Below are 13,148 nucleotides of genomic sequence, written 5' to 3' on the forward strand. Positions count from 1 at the left end.
AGACTCCATAAATCTCTTTTTCATTGAAAAAATTAAAAATATCCACCAACACCTCCTCGCCAATGCACTCTCTCTTCCCATACCTGAAGCCCTACCTACCTGCTTGCCTCTCTCTACATTTGCACTCCCCAATTCCTCAGATCTCGCTGAACTCTTTCACTAATCCAAGCCCTCCACCTGCCTGCTCGATCCCTGCCCTACAACACTAATAATAAGAAGAAGAAATTAGATTTGGAAGTGCCTTTCAGGACACTCTTGGACGCTGTACAGAGTAAAATGCAAAAGGAAAAACACAAATAGGGGTAGAAACACCAACAAGTAAAATCAAACTGAATAAAATAGAATAAAGTGAACGAGGGACATATCTGGAATTAGAGAGAGTAGTGCAGGCAGAAGAGATGGGTTTTGAGTTTAGTTTTAAAAACGGGGAGGGTGGTACAATTCCGGAGGTCAGGTGGGAGAGAGTTCCAGAGCTGGGGAGCAGAGTGGCTGAAAGCTCTGTCCCCCATGGTGCGGAGGCGGGCAAGGGGCACAGTGACGAGGAGGGAGGATGAATAACCGGAGAGCACGGGATGGAGTAGCGATATGGACGAGGTAATGAATAGATTTGAAAGTATATACAGTGAACCCTCGGTTATCGCGGTTAATGGGGACCGAGACCACCCGCGAAAACTGAAAATCCGCGAAGTAGCGGCGCACCTTCAAAAATGCTTAAAAAAAAAAAGTGCGAAGTAGCGGCGCACCTTCAAAAATGCTTAAAAAAATAAATAAAATATATATATATATATACATATATATACGGGTAGAGAGAGAGAGAGTGTGAAATTCATGTTATAACAAAAAAACAAAACAAATTATTATTAAAACTTATTTTTTTATTCCCCAGCCATTATTTTTGTATTTATTCAATTACTTATTTTTGTATTTATTTAATTACTTCGACTTTTACCTGCTGGTACGCCGTCCGGTGTGCCCTGTGAAATGAAAGGTGGCATTCTTCATTTATTTATTTATTCATTTATTCATTCATAACTGACAGCCTCGCACTCCGCTCATGCCCGGGCGGAAGTTGTTCCTCTTCGGCTTAACTGCCACGCACGCCGGCCGGTCTCCTCCGGAGCTCTCCGAAGCGAAATGTCGCCGCGCTCGTGCCCGGGCGGAAGGTGCTCCTATTCGGCTTAACTGTGACACACGCCCGCCCTCCTTCCCCGGAGCTTCCATTCGGTTAAACTTAGGGGCCGCTTGGAACCGCCCGTGCCCGGGGAAGGTGCTCCTCTTCGGCTTACTGTGACGCGAGCATGCCCTCCTCCTCCGGAGCTTCCATTCGGTTAAACTTAGGGGCCGCTTGGAACCGCCCGAGCCCGGGGAAGGTGCTCCTCTTCGGCTTACTGTGACGCGAGCATGCCCTCCTCCTCCGGAGCTTCCATTCGGTTAAACTTAGGGGCCGCTTGGAACCGCCCGTGCCCGGGGAAGGTGCTCCTCTACGGCTTAACTGCCACGCACGCCGGCCGGAGCTCTGGTACGGTCCGAACCGCGCGAAACGTCACCACCAATCGTCTCCGGGGGAACGTGCTCTTCTTCGTCCACTCTCCTCTTCGCCCACGCTCTTCTTCGGCGCACGCCGGCCGTCTAATCGCTCCAGCGCCCCCTCGTGCCGCTGGGCGAAACTACAATGCCCCCGAATAATTTTTTAGACCCGCGAAGCACTGAAGCCGCGAAAGGTGAAGCGCGAAGTAGCAAGGGTTCACTGTATAAATTTGTTTAAAATGATTCGCTGGTTGACTGGGAGCCAGTGAAGCTGCTGAAGGATGGGGGTGATCTGATTTGCAGGAGAGGAAGAGTAGTATCACAACTCATTAAACTTATTGGTCTAAAAGATGAACATTCCATTGGGGGCTTCCCCGGTTTCAAAATGAGTGTTATAATCGCCAGGCGTAAGGAGGGTGGGAGTATTCCACTTTGAAATGAGCCATTATACATATTCAATAAAGGGGTAAGTAACTTTTCTTTAAAAGTTTTATAAAATTCAATGGGCAGTCCATCATTTCCACCAGTTTTACCACTTTTTGTGCTTTGAATGGCTTCTGAAATTTCTTCAATATTTAAATCTCTATCAAGATCTTTTTTAAGATCATCTGGTAATATTTTAAACTGATATTGATCCAGGAATTCATTTTGTTCTTCTAGTGTTTTAGACATGTCAGATTTAAACAGAGATTGGTAATATTCTCTAAAGGTATCATTAATTTCCAATGGATCCATAGATATATTTCCCAATGAGGTTGAAATGCTCTTAATAGCTCTTTCGGAATGCCTCTTTTTAACTTGCCAAGATAACAATTTACCCGCCTTCTCGCCATGATCATAATAGGCCCTTCTCAACCTCAAAAGACTATTAGCTACTCTATCAGCTGACAACTTATTATATTCAGCTATGAGAAGGAACAGGTCTCTTTCTTGAGCAGGATCATAATTTGTATTGAGATTAGTTTCCAGCTCTTTAATGTGTATTTCTAAACCATCAATCACTATTCTTTTTTGTCTCAACTTAAAACTCATATAGCTGATAATTTCTCCTCTGATGTAGGCTTTAAATGCCTCCCATGATATACCAGCCGAAGTTTCATGACTATTCAATTCAATTTCAGTGAAAATGAATGTTTAATTTGCGGAGGATATGGCTAAGGGGGAGGAGGTAAGTGATGAAGAGGAGGGGTCCCAAGACAGAGCCCTGAGGCACACCAGTAAATACAGGGGAGGAGACGGATTTGAAGGACTTGAGCTAAATGAACTGAGAGCGGCCTGTGAGGTAAGAGCGGAACCAGTGAAGAGAGGTGTGGGTGATGCCAAAGGAGGACAATCTGCCAAGGAGGATGGGGTAGGAAATGGTGTCAAAGGCCACGCTCAAATCAAGGAGGATTAGGGTGGAGATGAGAAGGAACAATATTTTCAAGGATTTTGGAGATGAAGGATAAGTTGGAGATGGGGCGGAGGTTGTTGTAGTCGTTGGGGTCAATGCCAGGCTTTTTCAAAATTGGAGTGACAGCTGCAGTTTTGAGGAGTGAGGGCATGATTCCAGTGGTTAAAGAAGAGTGGATGATGGTTACGATGTGTGGAAGCAGAGATGATAAGCAGGATTTGACCAGGGTTGTCTGGAGAGGGTCCAGCTGTCGTGGAGGGCTTGGCTTTCCAGATAAGGTCAGAGATTTCAGAAGCATCCGGGTGTTGAAAGCAGGAAAAAGATTGATTTCACGGGTGGGGTAGAGGTGCAGGAGACGGTGAGTGGGGACCGAGGTGCTGGTGAATCTTGACGATTTTGTCGTTGAAAAATGACATTAAGGAGTTACAGGTGTGGGTTGAGTAGAGGTTTGGAGGTTGGGAGTGAGGAGGCTGGAGGATTCTATTGAGCAATGAGAATAGTGATTTAGTATTTTCTTCATTGGCGTGGATGAGACCGGAGTAATAAAAAGATTTACAATCGAAAATGAGGGTGAGAAGCTCGGCCATCCGGGAGGGGCTCAGAGTCGAGCTTCTCCTCTACGTTTAGTGGAGCCATATGAGGTGACTCAGGCATCTGATGTCTCCTGAACACCTCCCTGGTGAGGTGTTCCGGGCATGTCCCACCGGCAGGATGCCCCGAGGACAACCCAGGACACGCTGGAGTGACTATGTCTCCCGGCTGGCCTGAGAACGCTTGGGGATCCCTCTGGAAAAGCTGGAGGATATGGCTGCGGAGAGGGAAGTCTGGGATTCCCTGCTGAAGCTGCTTCCTCCGCGACCCGGACACCGGATAAGCAGCAGATAATGCGTAGATGGATGGATGGATGGACGTTGTATAGTGAGTCCAGGTTTTTTTGTACTAACGTTCATGTCTGCAGCCTTGAGATTTCAGTGAACGGAGTGTAGGGGCGTACCAGGGGGCAGTGGATTAAGGATGCGATGCAGACCAGTGTTGTAGAGGGCTGTGAGGTCGTTGGGCTTGGAGAGGTGGGCTGGGAATTTGATGTTGTCAATTTTGGAGGAGAGGGTGTCAATGTTGATATCCTCGAGGTTCCTAAATGCGATGAAACGTGGAGGTTTGATTGAAGAATGGCACAGTGCCATAATGAATGTGATGTGGACATGGTCTGTTATATGGAAATCATCTGGATTGAGGCGGGTGAGACTGGAACAACAGATTAAGTCCAAGATATGACCTTTGGAATGAGTGGGGAAGTCAATGAATGTATTGAAGTCAAAAACTGTCAAGGCTGGATAAAAAATTACTATTGTTGTCAATGTGTATGTTGAAATCTCCCACCAGGTTTATGTTTGAGGAAAGAGTGAGAAGAGTAGAAAAATCAGCTAAAAATCCCCGGTGTGGCTTTGGGGGTCTGTAAAGAGTGGCAACAATAGTGGGAATGGGACCAGTAAGTTTAAACAGCGCATTCAATGGAGCTGAAAGCAGAGACAGACACAGGTAAAAGTATCCACTTCTTGCAATTGAGTACCGCGTGACCACCGCCGCGACCATTGCAGTGGGGATGGCAGATGCAGGCAAATCCGTGAGGAGTGTATTCATTGTCTTGAGAGAACTCATTTGGCTGTTGCCATGTTTTGGTCAGACAGAGGAAATGGAGTTGACGGTCGGTGAGGAGATCCTGGATGAGATGACCCTTGTTCGTAAGAGAGCGGATGTTGGGAAGTCCAAAGCGAACGGCTGCGTTATCATGCTTTGCATTACTGGGAGAACGGCGAGTGGCTGAGCAGAAGGATATTATTGGAATGGAGGACAAAGCTTGATAGAAGTTTCTGCGGGATCCATAATGGATGTATTGCCGGCGACGAAGGGCAATGTCTGGGTGAAGATGCAGAGCTGGCGGTGGTGAAGGCAATGGTCAGCAGAGGTGGCGGATCCTGCGGAGATCGTCGGCTGTATACCAGAGACGATCAGCCATTGGAAGAAGGCAGCCAATATAACTATACAGGAGAGTGCTAACTAGAAGTTTTTGCTAAATTTTTTTTTTAGATAAAAGCGTGTAAAAAAACACTTTTAGGTTACCGGTGAGCAACGGCAGTCAGTCATGCCAGCGTTCACTCAACCCTGCCTCAACCCTCCAATCCTGCCTTCCCTCACTACTTCCTTTCATCTCTGCCATTATCCATTCGTCACTCTCCACCGGCATTGTACCATCATTGTTCAGAACCGCAGCTATCACCCTCCATTCTGCAGAAATATGGTTCAGAACCCAGTAATTACAATAACCTCCGCCCTATTTCCAACTTACCATTGATTTCAAAAGTCCTAGATAAAGTAGTCACCACTCAACGGCACTCTCATCTAACCTGCAATAACCTTTATGAACCCTTTTGGTCCAGTTTCCGTCCCCTCCATAGCACTGAATCAACTCTACTCAAAGTCACTTCTGACCTACTAATAGCAGCTGACTCCGGTTCACTCTCCATTCTCATCGTCCTTACCTGACTGCGGCCATTGACACCGTCTTACACGCCATTCTTCCATCGGCATCACCCACACTGCACTCAGATGGTTTCTTTCTTACTTCGAAGACCGCACGCAGTTCATCCACCTCAAAACCTTCTTCTCCAAGTCCCTCCCAGTCACCTCAGGTGTGACACTTTTCATTGCTTCGTGGATGACAACCAGCACAATTTCTCCTCTAAACCCAGCATATCACTCCCTCCCTCCTCCGTCACTTCCTGTTTATTTGAAATCAATGTTTGTTCACCAATAATTTCATGAAGCTTAACAGCGACAAAACAGAAGTTCTTCTTTGGGTACAAAGTCATTACTATCCAAAGTTGGCAGTTTTCCCAACCCTCAGGTCAAGAGTCCGGTAGTCATCCTCGACAGCACTCTATCTTTCCATAAGCATATCAATAACATAACCCAGCCATCCTATTTCCATGTGCGCAAAATCAGTCGACTCTGCTCCTCCCTTTCCCCCTCATCCGCTTCTATCCTGGTCCATAGCCTTATCACCTCCCGGCTCGCTTATTGCAACTCTCTCCTCTTCGGCCTCCCCCACAAGTCCCTCCATAAACTTCAACCGGTACAAAACTCAGCCGCTCGTCTCGTCACAAGAACACCCTCGTCCCATCACATCACCCCTGTTCTCCAGAAACTTCACTGGCTTCCTGTCAAATTCCGGATCCAATTTAAACTGCTCCTTTAGACCTTCAAAGCCATCAAGAGCCTTCAGTCACTCTGCTCCCCAGCTTTGTAACTCTCTGCCACACGGCCTCCCCAACACACAGTCAATTACCATCCTCAAATCAAAACTCAAAACTCATCTTTTTAAGATCACCTGCTCACTCTGATAGCACCACGTCATTTTAATTATTATTATTTATTTCATCCATTTGTTTTCTTCTTTTTTTTTCATTTATACTTTGAGCAGTTTTGTTTTAATTACCTTTATTGATGTACAGTGCCCTTAAGGGTCTTGAAAGGCGCTTGCAAATTGGATATATAATTATTATTATTATTATTATTAATGTGTTAAGGACGTAATATCTAGGCAGTTAATCAGGAGAAGTTCACTTTTATCAAGGTTCAATTTATTTGTACCCAGAATATTTGCCAAATTGAGTTTGGATTTCTATTATTGCGGGGACAGCCGAAGAGGGGTTTGACAAATTTAGCAATAAGGGATGGTTATGGGTAATGCCATATCTTGCTATGCCTTCGACCCTTTCTTCATTTCGAAGCCAAATGGCCAATGGTTCTACTGCCAAAGCAAAACAAAGGGAGGGAAGGGGACAACCCTGTCTGGTACCCCGATGAAGGGCAAAGGAGGCAGACCTCATACTATTTATAATGATGTGTGCCGTCGGACAGCTATAGAGCAATCTAATCCATGCAATGAGGCAAACTAAAACCACATTTACCCAAAACATAAAATAAATATCTCCACTCAACCCTATTGAATGCCTTCTCCGCATCCAAGGAGATCAACACCTCAGGCACATCAACACCAGGGAAGCCAATAATGTTTAAAAGACGTCTTGTGTAGAATGGTGAATTTCTGCCAGCCATAAACCCAGTCTGGTCGTTGGGAATCAGCCCAGACAACTGCTGTGATCTTGTGACCAGAATGTTGGCCAAAATCTTCTGGTCAACTTTAGAAAGACTGATGGGCCTGTAGCTACCACATTACAGATAGTCCTTATCTTTTTTAAGCAGAAGGCAAATATCAGCCTCAGAAAGGGTCGGAGGAAGCTTGCAAATGGAGAATGTCTCATTGTAGATATTAACCAAGTGTGGTCCCAACAGATCTGCGTACAATTTATAAAACTCCACTCCATAGCCATTTGGGCTAGGTAATTTGCCAGACAGCAGGTACCCAATCGCTTCACGTACCTCCACCAACATGATCGGGGCACCCATCTCCAAGAGACTTTTTTGTAGGAATTGGCCTGTTACATATACTACTTAAATGTTCATAATTCTAGATGAAACGATTTCGTCTGCTTTCTCTCTTTATTTCTAGGGGGCGCTAGCAAGCCATCTTTGAAAACATGCACTGTCGACAAATAAAACCTTGATGTCTTTGCCAGGCCTGATATGTCTCCTAAGTTTCATTCGTTTCAGTGCTTATTTAATCTGTCAAAATCAATGCTGTTTTATTGGTGAACTGTCCCTTGCCACACCCACAGCCATCTTTTAAAACTAACACAGTCAATGAAAAAAACATTGATGACTTTTCCAGGTCTATGTGTGCAAAGTTTCATGAGTTTGGTCATCCTGTATGGAGAAAAACTTTAAAACATAAAAATAATATTTTTTCTTGAGCCAGTATGTGGCGCTACTGCTATGATGAAAAATAAGTTCAAAGATGTCTTCAGGCCTGGACTATTATCAAATGAGAGACATTTTAATTATCTAAAGTAATTATCATTTACCATATTTTTACGGCCAAAAGATGCGCTGCATCAAAGGGCGCAGTACCAGTTGAGTGGGCTATTTCTGTATTTGATACATAGATATCGCCGTATCATTGGGCGCAAACAGAACCGAGCAACCGTGCAGTTGCGCTAGCTGCTCAGTCGCGCTAGCGTGTTTTTAAAATGGCAGCGGGAGTTTGGAGGTACTTTATTTTAGCTTTTAACAACGTGCTGAAGTTGTCCTCATCCAAAAATGCACCAAGTCCGTGTCTTCTGTATCCAAGATAAATAACTGGACAATTCTCCACCAAACACGAGAGTCATTATCAGTCTGCCTCGCCGTCTCGCTGCCGCGCAGCCCCTCAGATGGGATGCCGACACAATGCCGGTGTGAGCAAGTCACTAATCAACAAACGATGTGCGGTCACGGTGTTGCATCAAAACTAAAACTATCATCCCAAATCAACTGAATAGCATAATACTTTAGGCCCAGTTAGTTAACATGCATGCACACGAAAACATAAGATAGCATGGCTAGCGTGGCTAGCTGTTTTTAAAAAGGCAACAGGAGCAAAACTGAGTTTGGTTGTATTTTATTGAACTATTTAACAATGTACTCACATTATTATTAATCAGTCATCATCCACAAATCCATCAAAATCGTCTTCTGTATCAGAAATAAACAGCTGGGCAAGTTGTCCCACAAACACGGCAGGTTTCCTCTCATCATTGTCCGATTCCCCGTGTCGCTGCTGCGTGCGGCTCCTCAACAGAGCTAGCAGACACGTTTGCCCACACAGGGGCAATGGGGCCTGCTTTTGCGTTGTCGTTCACGCCCATCGTTCCCCTCTCACGTCCGCCTGCTGTCGTTAACTACGCCCGCCTTCTCTCTATATAAGCAGTGTGCAGGCAGTTAATGTTCGCAGTCAGCCCAGCGGTGCACTTGGTCCACATAATGGGCGGTCCGCATCAAAAGGCGCCCTGGCTTTTTTGGACGAGTTTCAGGACTTTAAAGTGCGCCTTATGGCTGCGAAAATACGGTAGGTTTAATTACTGCAGCTTTTGTAATCAAGGCAACACCGAACTTTAAAGTGAATTCAAGATTGCGGACTTCATACTAAGTTCAGCATATGGCTCCAAGATACTTTTCCGTTACATTTACTGCCAAATTTTTGTAGATCAAGGTGAAAGGTAGAACTGGGGTTGCTTTTTTAAAAATCTCTAGGGGGCGCTAGCGAGCCATCTTTTAAAACACAGCTTTTCACGAAAAATGACAAATTTCGTATTTTGACATCTTGAAGGCCTGAACACTCATCTGCGCAAATATGAGGTATCCTTTGTTAACATGCTCGGATAAAAACATAAAAGAAAATGTGAATTTGCTTAAACCAGCAGATGGCACAACCAGTGGGATGAAAAGTAAATTTGTAGATGTCTGCACGGCTGGACTATCTTCAAATATGAAATATTTCGAGAAGATAGGATCATCTGAGTCATGTTACAGTAGTCTTTGTTGCCACAGTAAATAATCAGACTTTGCAGAGCCCAAATGGCCAAGCCCTTTGCCGGTAAGTCACAAAATTCAGATAAGAGTTAGATCTTGAGGCTGTACTGCCAAATTCTCAGGTGGAGTTGTTCAAGTGGCTGCGTGCAATACGTAAAAAAGTGAAAAAAAAAAATTTCACCACTAGATGCTACATATACACATAACATACATGCCTCTATATATACATCTGACATATTGGATTTTTTGGGAGCTTGTGCAGGCGAGTTATTCAGCATTTTGTCCATTGTGGCGAAGAAAATATTAAACAAAAACTTTGAAGGTCCGCGGTCGCTGCTCGGGCCTTAATAATTTCTACAAAAACATTTTCCAATATCGTTTCCCTCTTGTCCCATCCTACTTCAAATGCAACACCATTATTCCAGTCCTCAAGAAACCTGCCTGAACGACTACAGTTCTGTCACTCTCAAATCTGTGGGCATAAGAGTGTACAAGAACTTCTGCTGTTTGCCAACCAAGCAAACAAGTAAGTGTGGTTGACACAGTTATCCTGGAGCTACATCGCACCCAGAACATCTCGACAGCGCAGAGACCTACGTGAGGATCAGCTCTCCATTTAACACCATCATCCCTGAGCCCCTCTCCTTCAAGCTCCTCCAGCTCAGCATGTCTCCTGGCCTCTGCCAGTGCATCTACAGCTTCCTGATAGGCAGTACTCAGTGGGTGCGGCTAAGGGAGACGTCATCAGCAACAGGGCTCCCTAAGTATGCATCCTCTCTCCGCTGCCCTCCTCCCTCTACACAAACAACTGGACGTCAACGTACTCAACTGTCAAACTCCTCAAGTTTGCAGGTGAAACCAGTCACCAGCCTCAGCAACGACTGTGACGAGTCAGTCACACAATTGGAACTGAACATGTTTAGGACTAAAGAGATGATCGTGGGCTTTGGAAAATGTTTCCAATTTTGCTAGCACACAAACATTTGTGTGCACGGCCTGTCACAGGAGCTGTGCAGTCTCTTATATACTGCAGTCATTTAATCAATTGTGTGTTCATCCACCACAGTCTGATTTTGTGCTGTCACAAAAATGCAATGGACAGTTTGGACTGTTAAAAAAAATCATCTGTAACACACACACGCACCCGCCCCTTCCCCTCATCCCCACCGACTTGAAGACTTCCATGTGACAAGAACAAAGACAAGGGCAGGCAAATTATCTTGGACCCTCCACATCCTGGTCACCACCTCTTCTTTCCCTTGGCTAGGAACGATCATATACTATGGACATAAAAATCAGCAGACATTCCAATAGCTTATATATTGGCATTTGATCTTGTGCCAGTTTTGCACATCCCTTGTGTGGCAGTATTACTATATTCATTATTGTAGATTTCAGCTCTCTACATATTTGAATGTTGTTGATCATTATTTCACAGCAATGAACATTTTAAAAGTTCTCAAAGACTGCCTCAGTCGATTGTCATTATATCGTAATTACTGCACTACTTTATATTCTGCATCATTTTCACAGTTGGTACCCTTCCATTACGTAAGGACTCTCCTAAATGTTGTTTTTGTTTTACATACAGTCGCTGCTTGTTACTGTAATACTAGTGAGGCTCAACCTACTGGAGGCAATAACTTGTGTGTTTTTACATACTTGGCCAATAAAGATGATTATGATTCTGAACCACAATTCAGAAACAATTTATGATTGGTTCATTTTCATAACATTTGGAATGTCATTACTAAATCCTAATAGGTCTTACTTCGTGACCACTGTGGGTTTTTCTTAAATTAACAGAGGGTTACCAACTATTTTGTCCATGACTCTAGGTGCTGCCAGCATTAGTGTCAGTTGAAATATCCTCAAAAAGTCCAGTTTTCAAGATTTCTTGAATAGTACACCTTGAAAATACATTTTTAATCATGTCCTACATTGTCTTATCCTGGAAATCAATCTCTTCTGCGCATATTAAGATCCATCAATAAGAGGGTAAAACAGAGCAGACTATTTGGCTGAGCCTACCAGATGGTGGAAAATTACAGATGTCACTGAGCCTTTGTGAAGAAGGTGCAGACTATTGAATCTAAACTCTAACTGGTTAAAAAAAACTATCAACTGGCAATTCAACCGTGTTTGACTCCAGCCTTTGGGATTCTGAAGGTGTTGGGTTGATAATATTTACTTGGTAACACATAGAAGCTGAAATCTGATTGGACAATAAAAAAATAACAATAAAAATTGTTTTAATCTGCAACGCAAAGACTCGTACTATGAAATGAAGACGAAAGAAGGTTGCAGCAGAATGAATTCTGAAGTCTACAAAACCATTTTGTCTTGACAATTTACAGAAAAGGGCATCCAAACTAATCGGGAGAAGCTTCATCATGCAACAAGACAATGACCCAAAACACACTGCCAGCACAACAAAGGACTTCATCAGGGGGGCAAAATGACAAGGTCTTAGCTTGGCCCAGTCAATCACCCAACCTAAATCCAATAGAGCCTACATTTTGCCTCCTGAAGAGCTGACTGGAGGGAGAAACCTCCAGAAACAAACGAGAACTGAAAGAGGTTGAAGTAGAAGCCTGGAATAGAATTTAAAATGAAGAATGCAACAGTCTGGTAAAGTCAATCAGTCGCAGTTTTGCAGATTAGGGTTATGCCACCAAATATTAAATACTGTTCACTTTAAGTTGATTTGATCATTTCTATTCCGATCAATACTTATGCTCACTTGTAAAGTGGGTGGCTTCAAACAAAAAGTGCGCTGTCCTGAGTTGTGTATCAAATCTAGATGTAAATGCCATGAAATAAAAGCTGGAATCCTAAACTTATGTTTGATATTCATCTTTTGATCAGAAAACCACATTTCTTCTGTATACAACAAAAACCTTGCCAATTTAATACGTAATAATGTTGAGATGGCTATTTTTATTGAACTTTATCCCTTTGCTCAAATTAAACAACTTAAGATGCTTATTTTGGCTCTCAATTGCTTCTTCACACAGCTGCATGTTCCCTTCTCTCTTACTCAAGAGAGAGAGAGAGATTTTCTTTTTAACGAAAGTGTATGCACAGTGTGTCACAAACTTCCCCCCCCCACGCACACACAATTGTATTTATTTTGGTACCATATTTTCACGACCAAAAGGCGCAGGTTGAAGTCCCAAATTGTCTCCCTATGATGCAGAATGCTTTGTGTATGGACCAAGATCCTTATATCTGTACATGTGTTACTCTCTTGAGCAACCCATCTGACCAACTAGGAGCCTTTCACAGAGCATGTTAGCACTCTCTACTGGCAGAGTTCAAGGCTACAAAGCTGTGCAGCAGTGACTGAGAGAAATACGTACAGTGAACACTCCTTTTGGTGACGGTTTGAGACAGTCAGTTGACAACAGACCAGTATGTATGTGCGGGAGAAAGCTGGATTAAAGGGCAGCTGTCCACAATGTCAAAGTCTGTCGTATTATTAATGTTATGGCAAGTAAGAATCATCACAGGCTACACTACAGACGCTGGGTAAAAAAATAAATGAATAAAACACGCTGCCCAAAGCACACTAGTCATGACATCTCTCCAGCCATCTGATTGGCTGAGGCTGAAGGACTCATAGAATGCTTTGCACCACGTCTTTTGTTTACTTTCTTTCTTTTGGGATATTAATGGCATGAGAGATACATGTTTTGTGTTAATTGCATTTCTTTGGTCCTTGTTTTGGTTATTTCATTGTTTGCTTGTATGCTGT

The 13,148-nt window shown here is 43.7% G+C and overlaps 1 protein-coding gene across 7 annotated transcripts in view; it reads left to right on the top strand.

The window, feature by feature from the left end:
• The window catches only part of carm1 (coactivator-associated arginine methyltransferase 1), a 182,646-nt gene that overhangs the window by 136,486 nt on the left and 33,012 nt on the right, over nucleotides 1–13,148 (top strand). Inside the window, exon 14 of one of the 7 annotated variants that reach the window (XM_088317747.1) lies at nucleotides 11,749–12,230. The exons of the other annotated variants lie outside the window; for them this stretch is intronic. Coding sequence (XP_088173873.1) covers nucleotides 11,749–11,801 — 53 coding nt within the window. The 3' untranslated portion in view covers nucleotides 11,802–12,230. Of the gene's footprint in view, nucleotides 1–11,748; nucleotides 12,231–13,148 lie in introns of those variants that run through there. 7 annotated transcript variants of the gene reach the window in all.

The sequence above is a fragment of the Idiotropiscis lumnitzeri genome, chromosome 15, assembly GCF_059441095.1.
Source record: "Idiotropiscis lumnitzeri isolate Australia: NSW breed Sydney's pygmy pipehorse chromosome 15, RoL_Ilum_1.0, whole genome shotgun sequence".
Classification (NCBI taxonomy): domain Eukaryota; kingdom Metazoa; phylum Chordata; class Actinopteri; order Syngnathiformes; family Syngnathidae; genus Idiotropiscis; species Idiotropiscis lumnitzeri.